Here is a 25,245-nt window from a genome sequence, read left to right on the forward strand (position 1 = left end):
AATACTGCTGCTGCTGCACAGGGAAGTGGGGCGGGGAAGAGAAATGCTGCTTTATAAGGGAAATGGAGGGAGAGGGAATGCTGCTTCAGCTTCTGCACAGGGTAGTGAGGGGGAGGAAATGCTGCTGCTGTTGCTGCACAGAGAAGTGGAGGGGCAGGAAAATACTGCTGCTGCTGTTGCACAGGGAAGTGGGGTTGGGGGAGGGAAATGCTGCTGCACAGGTTAATGGAGAGGGAAAGAATGCTGCGGCTGCTGCACAGGGAAATGGAAGGGAAGGGAATGCTGCTGATGTACAGAGAAGTGGTGTGAGGGAGGGAAATGCTGCTGCTGCACAGGGAAGTGGGTTGGGGGAAATGCTGCACAGGAAAATGGAGGGGAAGGAAATGCTGCTGCATAGGGAAGTGGGTTGGGGGAAATGCTGCTGCAAAGGGAAATGGAGGGGGAGGGAATGCTGCTGTGGCTGCTGCACAGGGAAGTGGGGGAGGAGAGAAATGCTGCTGCATAGGGGCAGGGAGAGAGACAGATAGAAAGAAAGACAGACAGCGGGAGGGAGGGAGAAAGAAAGAAAGCTACAGGGGTAGGGAGAGAGACAGAAAGACAGACAGACAAAGGGGGACAGGGAGAGAGACAGACAGAAAGAAAGACAGACAGAAAGAAAGACAGACAGCGGGAGGGAGAGAGACAAAAAAGAAAGACAGACAGCAGGAGGGAGAGAGACAGAAAGAAAGACAGACAGACATATATTCTAGCACCCGTTAATGTAACGGGCTAAAAGACTAATATTGTGGTTAGACATATCAATATATGATGATCTGAAATTACAAACATGATGAAACAAAAGAATATAAAATGCATCAAATTAAGTGATAAAGTAATAATCAATCTCATTGAAATAAATAGATAAAAGAAATGTTGTATACTAAAGTGTTGAAATGCAATTAAATGACATATTTATTTATTTTTATAGCCCGCCCTCCCCATAAGCTCAAAATGGGTTACAATAAAATAAAATAAAAATTAGGTACTTGGGAAATTCCCTAACTGTCCCGAAAGCTCACAATCTACTTAAAGTACCTGAGAAAACAATTATTAAATAGTAAATATATAATAATTCAAATAATAAAAATAAAATCCATTAAACATATTCAGATAGGAAAGATAGAGATAGAGACAAGAGATGTACATTCCAACAAGTATTCAATGAGTAAATTAAATTAAAATTAAAATTAAAAAATTAGATTTAAAAAATAAAATATAGAAAATAATAAAGTAAATTCCAGTCAGACAATAGAATCTGATGTTAGAAGTTTGAATGAAGGCTAGACATTTGGATCAGAGTCAAGGCACAAACAGAGAAAGGACAAAATTAGGCCACCCCACCAAAGAAAGATATAATAAAACAAATCCCATTCAGTCTCCACAGTCTCTTCTTCCACCCCTCCCCCACTCCTGTCCCAGTAGTTGACAGATGCATCCAAATTGGCTGTCCGATGCTAGCACGATAAAAATGGCATATGATTAAAAATGTAATGAAAATAACTTAATGAATTACATATTGTAATTGGCCTACCGGTGAATTACATTTTGGCCTGCTGGTGTTTTGTTTTGAAAGTTGCAACCTACACCTGTATATGGCAAAAGGCAGCTATTTAGCAAGCCTACATATGTATCTACTGCAAACACAAAGCCATTTTAACCCCTCTTTCCCCCATGGACCAGACATATACTTCAGAACACAATCTCCCAAATCTTCTATTTAAGTTCTTCCACCAATGGGAAACCCCTCTTTGCAGTCCCAAGGCCACTCCCCTGCTCCTGGGGCCTACCCAAAAGGGAAAGTATTTATATGGAAGGTTGACCCTTAGTGGTAGTACTATGTGACTACTGCTGAAACCGGATGGGGCTGGAGCAGAGGGGAACTGCTTTTAACTTCTGCCCTTGCCTCTAAACTACCAGGAGTCTATTTGGGTAGGCCCGAGGAATGGATGGGGGGTTGGACCTGGGGCTGCCCGGGGAGGGTTCAGGACTGCTGGGTGGGGCTTCAAGAGAGAATTTGAGAATTCTGTTGTGGGGGAAGGGGGGTTGTTCCGAAGTGGGGATCTTATCAACAGAGTGGCAGGGTGCTAGGTTGGGTATGTTTGTCTGTGCCAATATAAAGGACAACTGGACCTGGTTATGTGCCTGAAATTATTATTGTCAACTGCTGCTTCTAAGAATAATTTTGGTATAGTATTTGCAATCTACTGTAAAAAGACTTGAATAAATCCATTCTGGTACATTAATAGTCATTTTCTGTTGCCATATAGATACAATCTTGGCCTCCCTCATCTAAATAGGTAAAGAGAATACTCTTGCACTCTAGTAATAAAACGAAAATCCACACAATTATTTAGTTGTGTTCTGTTAACCTCCCTGAGTGATTTTTAATTTCAGAATTAACATATGTGCATCTTACGTAAGTATGCATCTTACATAGGTATGCTAAATTCTGTAACCACAAAGCATTGGATATACATTGCAATGGATTTGTTGTTTGCCAGCAAGTTTCTGGTCCATTCTAACACTTCAGTTGATACAAACTGGAGCCCAGTTATTCTGTATCGGGCAAATTGCCATGAAGTTAATAAATCCAGTAACAGAATCATGCCTAAGAATTAGTCTCTATACAGCAGGTGTGAGGCATAGTGGGCTTGTACAACTGCTGCTTGAACTGTTATCTCTTTTATGATACAATGTAGGGCTTTTAAATGAGAAAACACCAATAATTTGCACATAAATGGTTAGATTTCTTAGCATCTTTTTTGTTTTATTTTCAGTAGGAAATCTGTTTATATTTTATCTAAAGAGGTGTATTTCTGAAATATTTGCATTTCTAGTACAACAGGAGCATCAGTCTTGAACCTGTGGGTTTTGTATTTCTGATCACATTTATATTTTTCTGTTCTACCTCCCATCACTCTGGGCTGTCCAGCAATTTCTCAGTTTTACTGCCTACCCACGATATGGTAGGAACCTGTCTGTTCTGCTTGTGTTTATTTTCTCTCTAATTTTGGGGTTTTTATCCAGCTTTGAGGCTTTTTGGTGTTTGGTGCTACAGAGGATCCCAATTGCAGGACATCTCTGGCTTCGAGCAGACATAGACTCTGAGTGCAGAAGTCTATAGCCAAGAGGTAGTCTGCATTGCAGGGCACCGACTTGGCCAGCCTGCACTAACAGCTCGGGAGCTTAGAGACTGTTCCCTTGGGAGCAAGACTCGCTCCAGCTTTTATCCACAGAGAGCTTGAGCACTGGTTAAGTGGCACCATGGCAGTTTTTCATTAGGATCGGATGCTGACTCCATTTCCTCCCTCCAACTTTGCGTGCAAGTTCCGGTAGAGGTTTGAGGTCTAAGTCTGGCCGGTAGGACTGAGGTGCATTCTGAAGAAGCAAGCTGTCCTGTTTTCCAGGCTTATCTGAGGCAAAAGTCTATTCTTTTTTTCTGGCTGCAGTTTCACCCGCTCCCCAGCACCGGCATGGTACAATGAGTAAGACTGTGAGAAAAATCAATGGGTGAGGAGGATTCTCCAAAAGTGTTTTCTGGGGTTAGGGATGGGGTCTCCCACCTCTAAAATCCTATTCCCTGATTTTATTTTTACCCTTTATTTAGCTCTCACGGACTGTTTTTGGCACCAAAATCACTGCCGCAGTGGCCATCTTGGATTTCCAGATTTTAGCATGAAAGCCTCTGTCTGCTCAAAACAACTCAATTTGGCTCAAAATTAGGCTAGTTGGATTCCTCAGGCCAGGATACCCTGGATTCATTCCAGATTTGCTCTGGTTGGCCAAGGACTGTCCATGTCCTGCATACCATGTGGCACTTAAGAGGGAGGCGGGAACCACTGGCTTAGCCCTCTAGTCCCTCTGGAGGTACGGGATCACAGATGACTTGAGTTCAGGACAAAAATCCAGGTTGGAGGTGAGAAATGATGACAGTTTGTCCCTGGTGAAGTGCAGCCGCGCATCTGCTGTTAAACCCTAGAAGGGAACTTAGGAGCACCTGCAAGGGCCCTTTGGGCGTCCTGGTTAGGGTTTTGCTCCATAATTTGTTAATATGATGTACGAAGTATACTTGAATTATAGTGACCATATGGACTCCTCAGGGGTAGCACCAGGGATTCCCCATCATGAGTGCAGTTTCCCTACAGCAGAGCCATATGCAGGATATGGGAGTTCAGTCAGAAGATGATGTGGATTCAGTACCACTGCCTTTACTTTCTCAGTCTTGGTCCTCAGTAGTAGGAAACTCTGTATCGTGCCTGGGAGGTTCAGGTCTTAACCAAGTAGCATCCATGGATCTCGGAGAAGACACGACTATGTGCAGGCTGTTTATGACCCCATCCATTGTGGGCTCCATTACCAACTGATGGAACAGTTCTCCTTATAGAGAATCCAGGATCTCTCTACTTCTAAAAGACCCTGCAATAGGGATTCCCCAATCAACATCCGGCATGCTAAAATCACTTATTAGTAAAACTTCCCTTTTTTTAGATATATTCTGAATGTCTATTATTAAATTTCTGTCCACTTCTTCTGTCTGTGAAGGAGGCCAGTATATCACACCAGTGTAAATATATTTATCATTCCCTCTTTCTAAAGTGATCCACAGTACCTCTTCCTTGCCCTGCAGATCCTGCAATTGTGTGGCTTTAATATGATCTTTGACATATAACGCTACTCTCCCTCCTTTTCTTCCTACCCTTTCTTTCCTGAACAGATTATAGCCCTTTATAACTGCATCCCAGTCATGGTTCTCCGTGAACCATATCTCTGTGATTGCCACTATATCTACCTCATCTTCTTCCATCACGGAAAGTAAAGAACTTTGAAGGCAAAAAACAAAAACCCTCAAAATCTATTACATTATAAGGAAAAATAGAATAGTTAGACTAACATTCTAAAATTTATGAATATCAATAACAGGAAACGAGAAAGATTAAAAATTAAACTAAAGTAAACTCTAGACAGTTTATAGTTCTGAGTTTCATTCCAGCCCAGTAGACAGAACAAACGCCTCATTTTATCATCCAAGAAAGGCTAGCACAGGACCGCAGGCTGGATTTTGTCCTTAAGAGAGGCAATTTAAGGCTGCGGCGTTGGGGTTGAAGGCAGCGTTGGCATATATTGCACGTGCTTGCCACTCAATGTTGCATAGAGCTCCAGGAGCGGATACTGACACTGATCACAAGTTTCTTATGTTGGGAGTAGATTATGTGGCAGATGCTCTATATCAGGGGTGTTCAACATGCGGCCCGGTGAATTATTTTGTGTGGCCTCAGTCAAGGGCGATGTAGTGTTTTCCTCTGCTGCCCCCGGTGTTTACTGTCTTGCCAGCTCCCTCTTCTGTCTTGCTGCCCCAGAAACATTTTTTTCGGCCAATGCAGCCCAGGGAAGCCAAAAGGTTGGACACCCCTTCTCTATATGATCAGTTCAGGGTCCTGAGCAAGGTCTCTGCATATGCTGTTTTCACCCATAGAATGCTTTGGAGCAGACAGTGGACGGGAGATTCATCCTCTAAGGTTATTATGAGCAAATTGCCTTTTAAAGGTCAATTGCTCTTTGGTAAGGGTCTTGATGATCTCATGGCCAGTGTACAGGATCGTAAACCGACGTCTTTACCAGACAGCAAGCCAAGGGCCCCTAGGGGGTCAGGTCAAGGTAGTTTTTGTGGCTCTTGGTGCTTTTACCAGTACTCAGGAGGACCTTCAGTCAAGACATAATTTCAAGGATCGAAATATAGATTTGGGGTACCAAGCATCAAAGAAAAAGCAAAAATTATACTTGACACAATAATGATCACTCCACTGACAACAACAAGCAGGGTGAAAATACAGATAAGTTTTTTTGCTTTGTTTCAACAGTGCCTGGTGTTAGTACACTGTAGCGTTTGCTTTTTAATTTTGATGCTGACTGATCCTTTGAATGAAACACTATATGGACATTATGATAGAACAGCAGTAAATACTGCTGTGGAGTTTTTTTGAGCCCATGAAGCATTAACTGAGGCTTTTCTCTCCACATATTTATATGCTGTGTTTAGCTTAGTGCAAAATACTGCGTTTCTCTCTCACCCTATATTGTACTACATAGTGATCAGTGGAGTGATCATTACTATGTCAAGCATAATTTTTGCTTTTTCTTTGATGGTTGAATTATGCTCTATTGAATTATATAGTAATATTGCACAATGGTACCAGGCATCTCCAGTCAACAGGATCCCACACTACAGTGGCCTCCAAAAAACTGTTATGACACCAGGTCAGCAGCCATACCTCCAAGGATAGGATGGAGGTTGTTGGCTTATTGAGAAACGTGGATGAGGATCATCTTAGACCTCTGGATACAGGAAATTATTCAGGAGAGGCACAAACTCAAGTTCTTTCATCCCCTTCCAGACATCTTTGTGGATTCTTTAACAGGAAAACCACAAAAGCAGTCAGAGTTCAAGTGCCAGTAAGGAGGCTACTAGAACAAGTAGCCATAGAAGCCATCCTAGATGCAGAGTCAGGCTTAGGCAGATACTCCATATACTTTATCGTGCCCAAAAGAGATTCAGATGTTGGCAGACCATTCGGAGGTCCTGGAGGATCTGATTCTGGATCTGAAGTCGCTCAACAATGCTCTCAAGATACCTTGCTTCCATATAGAAAGGGTAAAGTTAGTCATTGCCTCCATGGTGCCAGGGGAATTTCTCGCCTCTCTGGATTTGACAGAGGCCTATCTGCATAGCCCTGTTTTTGCAGATCACAGGAAGTTCTTGATGTTCCACGTTCTGGAGCAGCACTTCCAGTTCTCGGCCCTTCTGTTTGGACTGGCCATGGCACCACATACCTTCACCAAGGTGATGGTCAAAGCAACAGCACACCTCCACAAAGAGGGGATGGATACAAGTGCATTCATGCCTGGTCAATTGGCTGATATGAGCTCCATCAGAATCTGAAGGAAGGACAGCAGTGGAGCGTGTGATTCAGTTTCTGCAGAGCCTGGGCTGGGCTTAACCTTCTAAAAAAGCCATCTGGAGCCGACACTGTTTCTGGAGTATCTGGATGTCCATTTCAACACAAAAGACAACAAAGTTTTTCTCCTGGAAGCCCGCAGAGTGAAGCTCACGCATCAGATCGGGGAGTTTCAGGACAGGACAGCACCAACTGTTTGGCATTACTTCCAGGTGCCGGGGGTCAATGGTGGCAACTATAGACATTGTTCCTTGGACAAGGGCACATTTACCCCCCTCTCCAAGATGCACTCTTATCCCATTGGTCCCCACAAATAGATGTGTTGCAGATGCCCCTACTCTTGTAAATGGAAGCACATTGCAGTCTGAATTGGTGGCTGAAGCCAAAGGCTATATCCCAGGGAGTGCCACTTCTCGTTTCCACGTGGGTGATTCTGATGACAGATAATAATAATAACTTTATTTTTCTATACCGCCACAATCTTGCGACTTCTAGGCGGTTTACATTCAAGACAGCTGGACATTCAGCGAATTACAATATGCATATAGTCCGAGGAGATACAGAGTACATCAAACTAAGAGTGCGAAAGTATACAGTATATAGTGTACAGTGCGCTAAGACATCTTTATGATTGGGGAGCGCATTGCGAGGGGCTTCCGTTGCACACAGAGGAAGTGGTTGATTAACCAGTTGGAGCTGAGAGCCATCCATTTGGTACTGCAGGTGCTCAGAAGTTCACTGCAGGACAAAGGGTATGAGTTTTCTCAGAAAATGCAATAGCAGTATCCTATGTCAATCGGTAGGGAAGCCACTACACTTGAAAGCCCAAAGGTTCCATCTGTTGGCCCTCTCAGTGGCATATGTAGTGGGAGTTGACAACGTGCAAGTGAATTTTCTCAGCTGTCAAACTAGATCCCGGAGAGTGGGCTGTATCTCAGGTGGTGTTTGACAGCATTGTGAGTTGTTGGGGACGCGGACAGGAGCGCAGATGGTTTTCTCATCGATCCTCCCAGTTAGAGGCAAGGGAAAAGCCAGAGATGAACGTATCCTGAGGACGAACGAGTGGCTACAGGGATTGTACCGGGATACGAACTTCGGATTCCTAAACCATGGGGAAGCGCTACAAGGACTTCAGGGACCAGACGGACTCCATCTGACCAGTAGGGGTAAGAACGTCTTCAGACACCGACTAACCCGCCTGCTTTACAGGGCTTTAAACTAGGTAAGTCGGGGGAGGGTACCTATTCACATATTAGTGCAGAAAGGAATTATCCTGATGAGGTGAGTCGAAACTCCGCTTCCATGTCCAAGGTAAGTACCCACATTGCAAACAGTTCTTTAGGAGTCACACCGACTCGGGTAGGATACGCCTCAAAGGGACTTAGCAAACACAAGATATGGAGGGCCATGTATGTCAATGCACACAGTTTAGGTAACAAAATTCTAGAATTGGAGGCTGAAATAAGGAATGCCGACCTAGATGTGGTGGCAATATCTGAAACTTGGTTCACGGACTCACATGGGTGGGATATGGCTATACCGAGCTACAATCTACTTCCTCAGGACAGAGAGGGCAGGTTAGGAGGGGGGGGTAGCTCTATACATTAAAGAGGACATCAAAACCACCAGGATCATAGATGTCAAGTACACCGGGGAGTCCCTCTGGGTAAACCTGGCAAGAGGCAGAGAAAAATGCCTGTATCTAGGTGTGGTATACAGACCCCCAAGACAACTGGAAGACATGGACGCAGAATTAATTGAAGACATAGAGAATATCACTCTACGAGGAGAAGCTGTACTGCTAGGGGACTTCAATATGCCTGATGCAGACTGGAACTCATTTTCAGCGACAACCAGCGGTAGCAGGAGGCTCTTAACCTCCATAAAGGGAGCACATCTCAAACAAATGGTAACGGAGCCCACTAGGGCCCAGGCGATCCTCGACCTGGTACTCACCAACGGGGAAAGCATCTCAGAGGTCTCAGTAGGAGATACGCTAGCCTCCAGCGACCACAACATAGTATGGTTCAACCTTAGGAAAGGCTTCCCTAGATCAAACACGAAAACAAAGGTACTCAATTTCCGGGGCACAGACTTCACACGCATGGGAGATTTCATCCATCGGACGCTGCAGGATCAAGCGGAGACCGATGATGAAGCTAAGTGGTTAACACTGAAATCAACCATACATGAAGCAACTAGCCGCTTCATAAAATCAGTAAATAAACGACAAAGAAACAATAAACCCCAATGGTTCACCGCGGAGATCTCGCACCTCATTAAGGAGAAGAAAAAAGCGTTTCTCTCCTACAAGCGCACGGAGAAAAGAGAGGCAAAGGTAGAATATAGGACCAGGTCTACAGCGGTCAAAATGGCAGTTAGGGAGGCAAAACTTCGAGTGGAAGAAATTCTGGCAAAAAACATTAAAAAGGGGGATAAATCCTTCTTCAGGTATATTAGTGACAGAAAAAGGAACACAGGCGGGATAGTACGCCTTAGACGACCGGACGGAAGTTACGTGGAAGCAGATTCCGATAAAGCCGAACTACTGAATGAATACTTCTGCTCAGTCTTCACATGTGAGGCACCGGGACACGGTCTGCAGTTGAAGGCAACACAAAGCACAGAAGACCCGTTTCAGAATTTTGAGTTCACACCAGGTGAAGTTTACAGTGAATTGGCAAGACTCAAGGTGAACAAAGCCATGGGACCAGACAATTTGCACCCAAGAGTGCTCAGAGAATTGAGCGATGTCCTGGCGAAACCGTTGGCTGAACTATTCAATCTCTCCCTAAGTAAGGGGAAAGTTCCCCTGGACTGGAAATTAGCTAATGTCTGCATTAAAAGGGTTGCAGGGCAGAGGCTGCGAATTATAGACCGGTGAGTCTCACATCAATAGTGTGCAAACTCATGGAAACACTAATTAAAAGCAAATTGGACACGATCTTGAATGAAGGGAATCTTCGGGATCCCAGTCAGCATGGATTCACCAAGGATAGGTCCTGCCAATCCAATCTCATCAGCTTCTTTGACTGGGTAACAAGAAAGTTGGACTTGGGAGAGTCTTTGGACGTCGTGTACCTGGACTTCAGTAAAGCTTTTGACAGTGTCCCACACCGCAGGCTGCTAAGCAAGATGGAATCGATGGGGTTAGGAGAGACACTAACTGCATGGGTCAATGATTGGCTGAGTGGCAGACTTCAGAGGGTGGTGGTTAATGGTACCCTCTCTAAAACATCGGAGGTGATCAGTGGAGTGCCGCAGGGCTCGGTCCTGGGTCCACTCCTTTTCAACATGTTCATAGGGGATAATAATAATAGCTTATATTCCGCAATACCGTGAAGTTCTATGCGGTTTACAAAAGATTAAGCAAAGGTACAAATTGACTGACTTCAAGAGGGGAAGAAGAAAGAGGGATCTGACTCAAGGGCTTCAAGGTAAAATAACACTATTCGCCGATGACGCCAAACTATGTAATATAGTAAGTGAATGCAGTTTACAGAATTATATGGCGCAGGACCTGCTTACATTGGAAAGTTGGTCCTCAACCTGGCAGCTAGGCTTCAGTGCTAAGAAATGTAAGGTCATGCACCTCGGAAGCAGAAATCCATGCAGGACGTACTTCTTGAACGGAGAAACTTTAACTAGGACTTCAGCAGAACGAGATTTAGGAGTAATCATCAGTGCAGACATGAAAACTGCCAATCAAGTGGAGAAGGCTTCATCTAAGGCAAGGCAGATATTGGGTTGTATAAATAGAAGTTTCGTCAGCCGAAAGCCTGAAGTCATAATGCCATTGTACAGGGCCATGGTGAGAACTCATCTGGAGTACTGTGTGCAATTCTGGAGGCCACATTACTGTAAAGACGTGCGCAGAATTGAATCGGTTCAGCGGACGGCCACCAGGATGATCTCGGGGCTCAAGGGTCTCTCGTATGAAGAGAGACTGAACAAATTGCAGCTCTACACTCTCGAGGAACGTAGGGAGAGGGGAGACATGATCGAAACATTTAAGTACCTCACGGGACGTGTCGAAGTGGAAGATGATATTTTCTTTCTCAAGGAACCCTCGGCCACAAGAGGGCACCCGCTCAAACTCAGGGGCGGAAAATTTCATGGTGACACCAGAAAGTATTTCTTCACAGAGAGAGTGGTTGATCATTGGAACAAGCTTCCAGTGCAGGTGATCGAGGCAGACAGCGTGCCAGACTTTAAGAATAAATGGGATACCCATGTGGGATCCCTAAGAGGGTCAAGATAAGAAAATTGGGTCATTAGGGCATAGACAGGGGGTGGGTAAGCAGAGTGGGCAGACTTGATGGGCTGTAGCCCTTTTCTGCCGTCATCTATGTTTCTATGTTTCTATGATCTGATGGTGTCATCGGTCAACAAGAAAATAACATATATTTTCAGTTGAAGATACGAGATAGGAAGCACTGGATTGGACTAGAGAATGACATAGGGACAAATTTGTCCTTGTCCCCAAAGGAACTCAATTTCCCTGTCCCGTCCCTGTGATTTTTGTTGCTGTCCCTGTCCCATTCCTTTAAGCTCTGCCTTAACTGCACATGCCTCGAACACTTATGGTTTTAAAGTGTTTGAGGCTTGTGCAGATAAGAATGGAGCTTCCAGAAACGGGGCAGGGACAGGAAAATAACTTGTGGGGCGGGATGGGAAAATGAGTTATCACGGGGGTGGGGAAACATTTGTCCCCGTGTCATTCTCTAGCTTGGACGCCCTGGTGCAGTCATTGCCACAGGCAGGGTTTCTATATGTGTTTCCTCCATATCCAATGATAGGCAGAGTCCTGCGGAGAATAATGTTGCACCCGGGGCTAGTAGTCCTTGTCACACCGGACTAACCGAGGTGTCTGTGGTATGCATATCTAGTCCTTCTAAAGAGGGACTAGAGACTCGGACTACCCTGTCATCTGGGGTTACTCTCACAGGACTCAATTACTCTAAAGGATCCGGAGTGCTTTGGTCTTGCAGCATGGCTCTTGAGTGTGCAACCTTAGCTTTTAAAGGATATTTGGAAGTGGTTATTGCCACTCTCCTAAGGTCCAAGAAGCAGTCAATTTTGGCCACCTATGCGAAGGCCTGGAAGTGCTTCCAGGGTTGGAGTACACAGAAGAGTGAGAACCTGGTCACAGCTCCTATTTCTTTGGCTCTAGCATTCCTTCAAGAGGAGCTTGAAAAAGGCCTGGCAGTGGGCTCCCTCAAAGTACAGATAGCAGGTCTTTCATGCTTCAGATCTCAGACTAATAAAAGGACATTAGCTGCTCACCCAGATGTGTCCAGATTTTTGAAGGGATCGTTATGTCTGCATCCCAATGTGTTGTCTTAATCTCGTTCTGTGGGCTCTCACTAGAGCTCTGTATGAGCCTTTAGAGAAGGAGTCAATGATGGACCTGACAGTTTAAACAGAGATCTTAATGGTGGTCACATCAGCACAATGGATGTCTGAACTGCAAGCCTTATCCTGTAGAGAACCCTTTCTCAGAATTTCAGAGACGAGGTATTATTGCATACAGTCCCTCTTTCTTACCAAAAGTGGTTTCGAGTTTTCACGTCAACCAGGGAGTATGGTTGCCTACCTTCACACTCTTGGGGTCCAAGAAGAGTGACAAAGTTCTGAAATTGCTGGATGTGCACAGAGTGTTGCTTTATTATCTGGAAGTGATGAATGCGTTTTGGCTGCTAGATCATTTCTTTGTGCTGCTGGGGACTAGCCGCCAGGGCCAGCTGGCTACAAAAGCGACCATTTCTAGATGGATTTGTGTGACCATTTCTTCAGTTTATATTGGAAGTGGAAATCGACTTCCTGTATCCTTAAAGGTGCATTCCACTAGAAGCGTAGCATCCTCCTGGGTAGAGTCTAGAACAGTTTCCCTTGATGAAATCTGTAGAGCATCCACTTGGTCTTCCCTCCACACTTTTACAAAGTTCTAAAGGGTGAATATAGTGGCCAAATTGGATACCACATTTGGATCTTCAGTACTTTCAGCAGGCTCATCTGTCCCGCCCTAGATTCTGGGGCTTGCTTTGATATGTCCCATAAGTTCAAGACTGATGTTCTTATTGCGCTAGAAGGGAAGATTAGATACTTACCTTGATAATCTTCTTTTTAGTAGATAAGAACATCAGTCTTGAAGCTTGCTCTGTCAGATGTTCATTAGCCTTCTTGCTGTCTCAGACATGTTAGTATTTCTGGATATCTTGTTTCTTTCCTCTGTCAGCAAGGTAAAGGATACAGAGCCTCTGCTATTTGGAGAGACCAGGGGGTATCTTTCAGAACTCTAAGGTTGTTAGTGCAGGTTGCACTCAGGTAGGCTTGTTCATTCCACCTCATTATATGTTATATAAATGGTTCATGATTGTTTTGTGTTCAATGTTGTGATATGAATAGAACAGACTTGTTTCTCAGGGAGACTCCCTATATCCCTCTCTGCTATGTTTCTTCCCTAGGGCTGACCATTTGCTTTGATACAAACTGTGGAATTACAGACCAGCCCAGAGGGATGGGATGCGGAGCAGAAAAATGTAAATAAGACTCTCTACACCAGATCTCACCATCAGAGGTACACAACCCACAGGTTCAAGACTGATGTTCCTATCTACTAGAAAGAAGATAATCAAGGTAAGTGCCTAATCTTCCCTTTGAAACTGTGGGTAGATTGAAGATATGGAAATTTTTTTTAACTTTGCATAAATGAAAAACATAAGAAGCTTAAAAATCTAATTATATAATTTTTCTCTTCAGTATTTTGATCTTGCTGCAGATGTTCTAGCAGAAAATGCACAACTCACATACAAATTCCTAACTCCGGTAAGAATATGTTTTTTGTGTTTTTTTTTAACCCCCAAACAAACATTTATACTGCATCCCTGGGCAAAAGACTGCCCATCCAAAGCAGTTTAAAGCCATATAAAACAGCATTCTGAATAATATAAATCAATCCAACCTACTTCAAAACTATTCCTGTCTAACCATCAGGAAACCAAAAGTTCTTTAAGCTTTTCTTGAAGGTAAATAAACTGTCTTATCATAGCTTATATGGGAGTTTGTTCCAGAGTTCAGGTACAGTCTTCAAGAATGCTCTCCCTGTCCAATAATGTTTCTGTATATCCTAAGATCGAATTAGCCAGAACCAAAAACTTAACTGTATTTGTTCTTCAACTGAGACCCAGTGGAGTTTGACCAACAAAGGTTTTGCAGTTCTCCTGAGGTGAAAAATCACTTGTACTGCTATATTTTGGGTTATCTGCACTTTTTTTTTTTTCCAATTCTTTATTATTTTCAAAACTTACAATAAGTGTAACAGTAAATACAACATTTTATACTCAAATACCACACTTAATATTCTATTAATATCCATTTCAGAATTAATCCCCCCCCACTTAATATTCTATTAATATCCATTTCAGAATTAATCCCCCCTCCCCCTAAACAATCACAATGTCCAACACATAAAATATCTATCGTGAACCCCATATCAATATACTAAAATTCATTATCATACCAGACCCCCCGTCCTCGCCCCTCCCGGATATGCATTTTTAAAGGGGAAAACAATAATTAGACATTACAATATTTTGCTAATGGCTCCTGTCATTATAAGTAAAAGCCTGTTATTCTTAGATGATATTTGGCTTTTAGCCCTCAATGACATGCCAAATAACACAGTATCATAGGACAATGCCACTGGATTTTCCAACAAACAATTGATTTGGCCCATATTGATTTCCAAAAAGCCAAAATAAATGGACAATAGAACAATAAATGATCTAAAGTCCCTGCTTCGAGATGACAATGTCAACATCTATTTGACTTAGAGCTATCCAACTTTTGTAAACGAACTGGGGTACAGAATGCTCTATGTAACAGAAAAAAACATGTTTGTCTTTTAGATGCCGACATTGTACATCTCATCCTCCAAGTCCAAATTCGTGGCCATTGAGACGCAGAAATTTGGTGCGTCTCAATGTCCCTAAGACCAGTTTTTGGTTTCTTATTTATAAATCCAGCTATCAATTTATATCACTGTGCAGCCTGGTGTCCTAGGAAGTCCACCTGAAAGCATAAGAATTCCAAACTATATTGGTTATTTAAATCTTTCCATTCAGGGAACCCCACTTGCTTCAATTGCAACCATCGAAAACTTTGTGATTTATTAAGTCCAAATTTATGTTGCAACTGTGAAAATTCACCATTAGATATAACATCATCTAAAATACGTATTCCTGCTATCATCCAGTGCTTCCAGATGACCTTAAATCTGCCAATTTGAATCTTGGAGTTTAGCCATATAGTCTAATTTGTTGATTTATATGTTGGAATAGGTGTTAGATTATTGACATATCGTAAGGTTTTCCATGTATCTACTAATATTCTGTTTTCTTTATATAATCTAGGCATTTTGATATTGAGAACATGGCATAGTCGCAGAGGAAACATGAGTCGCCATTCCAACCACAACCAATCTGGGATATTTTCAGTGAGCTCTGGGAGGACCCAATACATACCCTGGTGCAAAATATAGGATTGATGGTACCTATAAAAATTAATTGGCTTTTGTAGAGATACTAATGCAATTCTAGCAATTTTACCCAGCCAAATACATTTTATAAGAATACTATTTAACTTTTTATAAAAGGACCCTTGAAAAAAAAACTGATAACATACCCATTTGATAACAAACTGCAGGCAAGATCATCATTTTAATAGTTTGGACTCTCCCCCACCAAGAAAGATGTAAAGGATTCCATTGCTCACACATTTCTGTTACCTTCTGTAATAAAAATTTTTCATTCATTTTCATTGTTTCATCCAACGTGTTTTTTATCCAAATGCCTAAATATTTTATTCCATCCTCTTTCCATAAAAGGGGAATGTTTCAACTAAATCTTTTGTGCAATGGACATTAAGTGGAAGCACTTCTGATTTACTCCAATTTATCTTGTATCCTGAAAATTTTCCAAATTTCTCTATTAAGTCAAGTAAGCATGGAATGGTTGTTTCAGGACTTCTCAAATGAAGCTGTATATCATCTGCATAAGCAGAGACCTTATATTCACGATCTGAATAAGGAATACCCTGTATCTCCTTCGCTTGCTGAATAGCTAATAACAAGGGTTCTAATACAGTATCAAAAAGCAAAGGAGACAAGGGACATCCTTGCCTGACTCCCTTCCGAAAACTAAAACACTCTGAGAGATTATTATTAATATACAGTCTAGCAATAGGGGAACCATACAAGGATTGGATTATTTGTATAAATCCTGAACCCATTCCAAACCAATCCATTGCTTGATACATGAAGATCCATTCCACTCGATCAAAGGCTTTTTCTGCATCTAAGGATACTGAAAAGGCTGGATCTTTCATGGCTTTTGTTAAATTTAACATATGAAAAGCCAATCTGGTGTTATTAGAGGAATATCTCTGAGCAACAAATCCTGTTTGGTGCATTCCAATGATAAAAGGGAGAGCCTTAGCCAAGCATAAAGCCAATGTCTTAGCTAGAAGTTTTCCATCTACATTAATTAAAGAAATAGGCCTGTAATTTGAAACCAATGTGGGATCTTTATTTGGCTTCAGCAAAACTATAGTAACAGATTCCGCTATAGTACTTGTGATGCAACCATTAGTTAATTGGACCTAATATAAATTTAATATATGAACTAAAAGGGTGCTTTGAAATGATTTATAAAACTCTACCATGAAACCATCTCCACCTGGAGCTGATCCAGCTCTAAGGGACTTCAACGCTGATTGCAACTCTTTTAATGATATAGGGGCATCTAAACTTCCTTTTATATGTTCAGGAATTTTTGGACCATTAATTCATTTAAAAAAACTCTAAACCATCTTTTTCTTTATCTGAATAAGGCTCGGAAGAGCTTTATAAAAATTTAAGCATTGCTTTAAAATAGGTCCAATTTGAGAATGAGTATCACCTTTTTCATCTTTTACTGCAATAATTTTTGTCCTTTTTTTCTTTCCTTTGAGATAATTTGCCAATAATCTTCCCGCCTTATTTGAGCTTCCATAATACATGGTCTGTTGAGAAAACAAATCTTTCCTTACAAATTGTGAAGAAATCTCATTATATTTACATTTTACTTTTAAAAGAGCCTGTAGAGTCGTTTGTTCCCATTTTTCAATCAATTTTGACTCCAAAACCTTAATTTCCTGTTCCAAATTAGAAAATTGTTTTTTAAGTTGCTTCCTAACTTATGCTGAATATAAAATAATTTGACCTCTCATGGTAGCCTTAAAAGCATCCCATAAGGTTTCCACTGAGATTTCATTTGAAGTATTAATTTGGAAAAATTTGTTCATTTTTAACTGAAATTCTTCAAGAAAATTTGAATCCGCTAACAATGTATTATCGAATCTCCATAAAGATCTGCCATTATCCTGCTCAGCAAGTTTAAATTCAATCCACACACACCCCATGATCAGACAAAATAATTGGATTTATGGAGGCTTGTGTAACCTGCTGACTTAATTGATTTGAAATGAAAATATAATCTATTCTTGAAAAGGATTTGTGAACCTGGGAACAAAAGGAAAATTCCCGCTCATCAAAATGAAGTATCCGCCATATATCTTTCAAATCACAAGAATGTACAAAATTATCTAATCCTAATGATTTCATAATTTTATTAGGTTTTTTTATCCATCAATGGATCCATAACAGCGTTAAAATCCCCTGCCACCACTAAATTAGAAGCGGCCAGTGGTAGTATTAATTGTTGCAGAGTTTTGAAAAATTAACTTTGCTTTGGGGCATATACATGAAAAAGCGCCAATGTAGTATTTCCCAGGCTCATTTCCACATATACCCATCTTCCTAAAGGATCTGAATCCATCATTTTAAAAGTAGCTGAACATTTTTTATTCACCAAAATGGCTACACCTGCCTTTTTCCCAACAGCCGGGGCAAAAAAACAATGCTTTACCCAACCATCTTCCAGTTTCTTAGCTTCTATGGCCGACAAATGTGTCTCTTGAATATAGTATATATCAGCATTTTGTTGTTTCAGAAAGGAAAGTATTTTCTTTTTTTTTGATTGGATGATTGAGGCCATTAACATTTAATGAAAAAAATTTTAACTCCACTTTAATATTGTAATAAAAAGGGACCATAAGAGATATCACAACTATCAAATACCTCAATAGATTCATATTTTCCCTGCACATCCATACCCTAATTGAAAAACCCCCTTCCCCACCCCTATCCCCTTCCCCCCAATAAAATGACTGTCTTGGAGCACCCATAGGATTAGCAATCACAATACCCCTTCCCCAGGCAACTTTATCTCTTTCCCCCCGAAACAAGCTTTCCAAAAATAAATCCATATTTTAATTATCATAAGAGATTTTCCATCATCTTTATCTATATATTTATCACATTAATGAAAATACTATTTCTTTACTATCCCCAAATACCAGTAATACAGTTAATAAATTTATCCTTAATCATTAAATTAATCTCATTATCATTTTATATGTCTTCTTTCTTTTCCCCAAATATGACTATTTCCTATTAATTCAAAGAAGAATAATTATTTAAATATCATGTCTTAGGAGCAAAATAGCTAAGAATTCATCGAAGCCCTAAATTAATACCCAATATTTCATGCATATCTTCAATAAACTATTGATTAATTGATTGATTAACATTAATAGCATTTTATATTAGATAATCATTAAAAACATATAGCATATCCTTACTTCTACATCATTTTTTTTAACCCCTCTATTTTTTTTTCCTTGAATTTAGCCCCCTCAATGCTACTTTATATAAATCTTTCTTTATTCCCTACCATCTATAAACTTTTTTTTTCTTTTTATATTTTTCCCTCCTCCCCACAGAAGTAATATCCACACCTTTTAAAATATTTGCACACATATTAAGTTTATATAGTCACACCACCCAAATCATTACCCATTAAGAAAGAACATAAAAGACCATTTTATAAAACATTTTTCAACCAAATCCTCTCAAATAATACTCCCTTGACTTTTATCTGAAACTTCAAATATATTTTATATTTCATATTTTAATATAATTATTACATATTTAATGTATTTACTTCCCATATATACTTATGTAATTAAGACCCCCAACTCAATAAATTTGATAACTTCATACATTCTCATCTCCCAAATCATTACCCATTGAAAAAGAACAATAAAGATCTGTCAATGAACAACAAATCAGACAATCCATATCATATAATGTACATGACCCATAAACATCTAAAATATATATAAAGATTAGTTTCCTCTCATTGCTCTCATTGAATAAAAAAACAACTTTGTTTAAATCTTCCCGAATTCTAAAAACTTTTCTTCCAGCAACTGCATTTGTATTAACTAAGTTTAGACAATATGTTCTCCTTTTCCTTCTTCATCAGTATAAATAAAAGTTTTCTTAAAAGAAAGTCTCCAAGCATAATATACTGACAGAAGATATTCCATGTCTATGAAAATTTTATAAAAGTTCAAACATCCAGAATTTAATCTTCCTTATGTATAAACAACCATATCAAAATAAGAACCTTGAACTTTTTCATCCATAAAGCATTGAAGAATCATCTTCCCCATGATCCCAGATCCTTGTTCCCTCTGCTTTCTCTTTTCTATGCTTTCACCCCCTCATTCTGAGCTATAATTGGTGTTAATTGACAGACACACACATAATTCTCTTAGTTGGTACAAATTGCATGCCCAACTCCAAGGGGAGCATGGACCTAGAAGGGTCATGAGTCAGGGTTCGGTGCTGGGGCCTTGTCATTGATTTTTTTCCTTATAGTAATATGCTGCCCCCTTGTACATCATTGAAATTTACTAAATAAATGAATGTTTCTATCTTATTTCTCTTTCTGCTTTTCCAGTAAATATACTTAGAATTTTTCTAAAGCATATCAAAGAGTGAGTAATATAAAGGTTTCAATGTGTGTCTGGTTAAGAGAACCATTTAATCACTGTGCTTGGTCTTTGTGTTTCAGTACTTGTATGATTTTCTGGATGCCTTGATAACTTGCCAAACAGCACCAGAAGAGGTAAGAGTATCTGATTTCTCATTGCAAGCATGTGCATGGGGTTATCCTGCATGTTTCTTTTGTCATTACTTTCCTGCACTTAAAATGTCCACAGTAAAATCATTAATGTGTTTAAAAGGTTAATTAAAATATTTAAAAGCTTCTGGTATTGTGGGACAAGCGAATGAATTGTTCTGTGTTAATTTACAAATATTGTGGGTAAGTTATCTGTGAATTTTCCTGAATGTTTGACTTCCCTCGTTACTTGCAGGCTTTCCTAAAATTGGATGAATTAGCAGGAATGTTGACTGAGCAGTTAAGAAAATTAACAAAACAGGTACCTTTCTGCTGATCTTCATTGTGTATGGTAGTTTTTCAGCTGTATACTGTTAATGTAAAAAGTTACCCTTGTTTATAAACTACATAAATGAATGCAATATTAAAAGAATCATGTCTCAAAACACACGGAAAGAATCTGAATATAATGGGAATTTTTTTTTTCAAGCCAAAAAAAAGATTTGTGTTCTAAACAGTGAGATTTCAGTGTTGTTATATTAGGCATTTGTTTTGTCTTGACCTGAGGAGGAAGTGTGTCCATCAAGCACAACAACGACTTTTCAACTGTGCTCAGGAAAGAAATGTTTGTTCTTCGAGAGTGTAGTTATATGTTCCATATGGTCACTGTGCTGTGAACCAGGTCGAGAGTGTAGTTATAATGCTCTTTGAGAGAGCCACCCTAGGGAGCTAAGGAAAGACCTCATGTAATCCCAAGTTGAGCCAGTGTTTTTACTATCACAGAATTTTAGAGGAAAAGTTATATTCCTTAGTATCTCTTGAGACCAGTCCATATGTTTGGGTTTATGCACTTCTACCAACAGATGGATACTTAGAACTATTGATTTCAGTGTGACCTATAAGAGTCCTCTGCATCTCACATCTAGCCAGTATTTTTCAGTTATCAGCAGAGGGTAGTGGTGGGTAAGCCTGTGCAGCCCAGGTCTAGTGGAGGTGGTATTAGCTATTTATCCCAGGACAAGCAGGCAGCTATTCTTGACTGATGGGTGACGGCACCGACGGAGCCCCGGTACGGACAATTTTAGAGTGATTGCACTCTAAGAACTTGGAAAGTTCTGGCATGCCGCACCGCGCACGCGCGAGTGCCTTCCCGCCCGACAGAGGCGCGCGGTCCCCAGTTTCTTAGTTTCCGCGGAGCTAAGAAGACGCGTTTTTTCAACGGCTGTTGAAAATTTTTTGAATTGCCTTCCCGCTCGCGTAAACCTTTTTGGCTTTTGCCTCTTTCTTTTTCTTTCATTATTTGTAAAAAAAAAAAAAAAAAATCTTTTGTTTTTTCATTCAATTTGGCTTTTCCCCTGCGGGGCCTTCTGCCACCATCGAAGCCTCGGCCTTCGATTTGGCTGAAGCGGTTTTCACGTTCATGCCCCCTCAGCCAGGTTTTAAAAAGTGCCAGCGGTGTGCTCGGCCCATATCTCTCACGGACCCACACAACTGGTGCTTACAGTGTTTGGGTCCTGAGCATCAGGCCTCCTCCTGCACCCGCTGTGCCACACTGAAAAAAAGAACATTAAAAAATCGCCAAATACAACAGCGATTACTTTTCGGCGCCGAGATGTCCGATCCCGTTCCATCGACTCCGACTTCGGCACCGGTTCAGTCGGCACCCTCTTCTTCGACGCCGCGAGATTCCGCGCCGGCGTCCCAACATGCAGGTAAGCCGGCTAAGAAGCCTTCCCCGCTGGAACGTCCTCCGGTCTCAAGTGCAGTGAGTCCAATCCTGCCGACTGTGAGGCGCCAGCAGAAGCGCTCCGCCCCTATTGAGGTGAGTCCCTCGACATCGGGCTCCTCATCTCCGGGGCGTCGAGCGGCACCGCAGGTACCGCAGAAGAAAAAAGCGGTACCGGTGCCATCCCTTGATGACCGTATTACGGCCATTCTCCAGGCACAGCTCAAGCAGCAATTGCAACAGCTCCTTCCAACTATCCTGGCACCAAACCTTCCGGAGCCGGTACCGATAGTGGAGCAACCTGTATTGTCGGTATCCACTCCCTCGGTACCGATTCACTCCACTTCATCGACATCGATGCCAGTCCTTGCGCCGGAGCCGAGAGCTCAGCATCAATCGGTGCAGACTTCGGCTCCGGTACAACCGATTACATCGCCTGGGTCGATGTCGATGAGATCGGGTAAGTCGGTGCGCAAGACCCGGCATGTAGACCCAACTACCCCTGAGTCTCGGGATCGTTCTCCCCATGTCAGGGATCCTGATCTGTGGGGAGATTCAGAAGAGCCTTTTCTCTCTGAAGGAGAATGTTCCTCAGATGAGGAGGAGTCTGCTGTACATGACCCGTCCTCTAAGCATGACACTTCATCTTTCTCCAGTTTCCTGAAAGATATGTGTGATTCTCTGTCTATTCCTTTGGAGGCTGAATCCAAAAAGTCTAAAGCTTTTTTGGACGCCCTAGACTTTGACCAACCTCCAAAGGAATATTTGAAGCTCCCTCTTCACGACATCTTGAGGGAGACTTTTTACAAGAATTTAGAGACTCCCTTAACGGTTCCAGGGGCCCCGCGTAAGTTAGACTCTCTGTACAAAGTAATTCCCATTCCTGGGTTCGACAAACCACAACTTCCTCATGAATCTTTACTTGTCGAATCCACCCTTAAAAAATCTGCAGGAGCCAGTGTATATGCTTCTGTTCCTCCTGGCAGAGAGGGTAAAGCCATGGATAAATTTGGTAAGAGGCTCTACCAAAATGCAATGTTGGCAAATAGAGCTGGAAATTATGGCTTTCATTTTTCTTTCTATCTGAAACATCTCCTTACCACCATGGCTTCCTTTGAGAAATACCTTCCTCAACGGAAACAACAATCTTTCCACCATTGCTTGTCTTCTCTGTTTCAGTTGCGTAAGTTCATGGTTAGATCCATTTATGACACCTTCGAACTTACATCCAGAGCGACAGCAATGTCTGTGGCAATGCGTTGCCTGGCCTGGCTTCGGGTATCTGAACTTGATGTTAATCATCAAGATCGGTTAGCCAACACCCCATGCCTAGGGGATGAGCTTTTTGGGGAATCCATGGATTCAACTACTCAAAAGCTGTCGGCTCATGAAACACGTTGGGATACCCTTCTTAAAAATAAGAAAAAGCCTCCCCCAACAAGGCCTTTTAGACAACAGTCAGCCTATCAACGCCGTTTCACAGCTCGGCCATTGCCAACAACTGCTCAGCAACCCAGGCGTCAACGGCAGCAACAGCGTCAGCCTCCCAGGCAACAACCGCAACAGCAGCCTGTAAAGCCAACTCCACAGCAGAAGACACAGCCCTTTTGACTTACTTCTCCAAAGTATAGCCAGTACTCCTATATCTGCTCTCCTGCCTCAACCTATAGGAGGTCGTGTCTCTCTATTCCTCAGCCGGTGGGAAGTTATCACTTCGGACCAATGGGTCCTCAACATCATCCGCCACGGCTACTCTCTCAACTTTCAGACTCTTCCATCCCAAAACCTGCCAAAAGAGTCTGCTTTGAACAGTCCTCAATCTGCCCTCCTCATTCAGGAAGTTCAATCCCTCCTTCTTCTAAACGCTATAGAAGAAGTTCCTCTAGATCAAAAGGGTCAGGGATTCTACTCCCGTTATTTTCTAGTCCCCAAAAAAACAGGAGATCTCAGACCAATTCTAGATCTTCGCGATCTCAACAAACATCTGGTAAAGGAAAAATTCAAGATGCTTTCCTTAGCCATTCTTTATCCTCTTCTCAACCAAGACGACTGGCTATGCTCCCTCGATCTCAAAGAAGCATACACTCACATTCCAATCAATATAACCTCCAGACAGTATCTCCGTTTCATGATCAATCAGTGTCATTACCAGTACAAGGTGCTGCCCTTCGGTCTTGCTTCCTCTCCAAGGGTGTTCACCAAATGTCTCATCGTGGTAGCTGCTTTTCTGCGCTCTCACCACCTTCAGGTATTTCCTTACCTGGACGACTGGTTAATCAAGGCCACATCCGCTCCAGCAGTTCTCCTGGCCACCAACCAAACCATCCAATTTCTACAAATATTGGGATTCGAGATCAATCTACCCAAGTCTCATCTCATTCCCACTCAAAGACTCCAATTCATTGGAGCGATATTGGACACACTCCTCATGAGAGCATTTCTACCATCCAACCGTCTTCAGACTCTTCAGTCTCTATGTCAGCAGGTACTTCCACAACATTCCATCTCTGCCAAACAAATGATGATACTCTTGGGTCACATGGCATCCACAGTTCATGTCGCACCCCTCGTACGTCTTCACCTGCGAACTCCTCAATGGACCCTTGCTTCTCAGTGGTCCCAAGCGACGGATCCTTGCTCACGACACATCTCTGTGACATCATCGCTTCGTCAATCTCTACAATGGTGGTTGGTATCCTCAAATCTATCCAGAGGTCTTCTGTTCCATCAGCCTCCTCATCAACTAGTCATCACCACCGACGCCTCTCCTTATGCATGGGGAGCTCATTTGAACGAGTTCCAGACTCAAGGTCTTTGGACAGCCCAGGAAAAGAAGCATCACATCAATTTCCTGGAACTCAGAGCGATGTTTTATGCCCTCAAGGCCTTCCAACATCTTCTCTTTCCTCAGGTCCTTCTGCTGTGCACAGACAATCAAGTGGCCATGTACTACATCAACAAGCAAGGGGGGACAGGCTCTCGCCTCTTGTGCCAGGAAGCACAGAAGATCTGGACTTGGGCCATAGATCACCATCTCTTCCTGAAAGCTATCTACATTCAGGGAGAACAGAATTCCTTAGCGGACAAGCTCAGCAGAATTCTCCAGCCTCACGAGTGGACACTCGATCCTGTAACTCTACAGTCTATCTTCGCTCAATGGGGCACTCCTCAGATAGACCTCTTTGCAGCTCCTCACAATCACCAGCTGCCCCTATTCTGCTCCAGACTCTACTCCCCTCTCCGTCTGGCAGCGGATGCATTTCTCCTCGATTGGTCAAATCTGTTCCTGTACGCTTTCCCTCCTCTGCCTCTCATGTTGAGAACCTTATTCAAGCTCAAGAGGGAACGAGCCACCATGATTCTGATTGCTCCGAGGTGGCCCAGGCAACATTGGTTCTCCCTTCTACTTCAACTCAGTTCCAGGGAACCTTTTCTTCTTCCACTGTATCCTTCTCTG

General features: G+C 42.1%; 1 protein-coding gene across 2 annotated transcripts in view; it reads left to right on the plus strand.

Annotated features, from left to right (window-relative positions):
- The window catches only part of LOC117353728 (tetratricopeptide repeat protein 30A), a 183,397-nt gene that overhangs the window by 73,079 nt on the left and 85,073 nt on the right, over positions 1-25,245 (plus strand). For both annotated transcript variants that reach the window (XM_033929974.1, XM_033929976.1), the window contains 3 exons: positions 13,755-13,820; positions 20,015-20,068; positions 20,319-20,384. In XM_033929974.1, coding sequence (XP_033785865.1) covers positions 13,755-13,820; positions 20,015-20,068; positions 20,319-20,384 — 186 coding nt within the window. The remainder of the gene's footprint in view (positions 1-13,754; positions 13,821-20,014; positions 20,069-20,318; positions 20,385-25,245) is intronic.

This window comes from Geotrypetes seraphini, chromosome 2 (genome assembly GCF_902459505.1).
Source record: "Geotrypetes seraphini chromosome 2, aGeoSer1.1, whole genome shotgun sequence".
Lineage (NCBI taxonomy): Eukaryota > Metazoa > Chordata > Amphibia > Gymnophiona > Dermophiidae > Geotrypetes > Geotrypetes seraphini.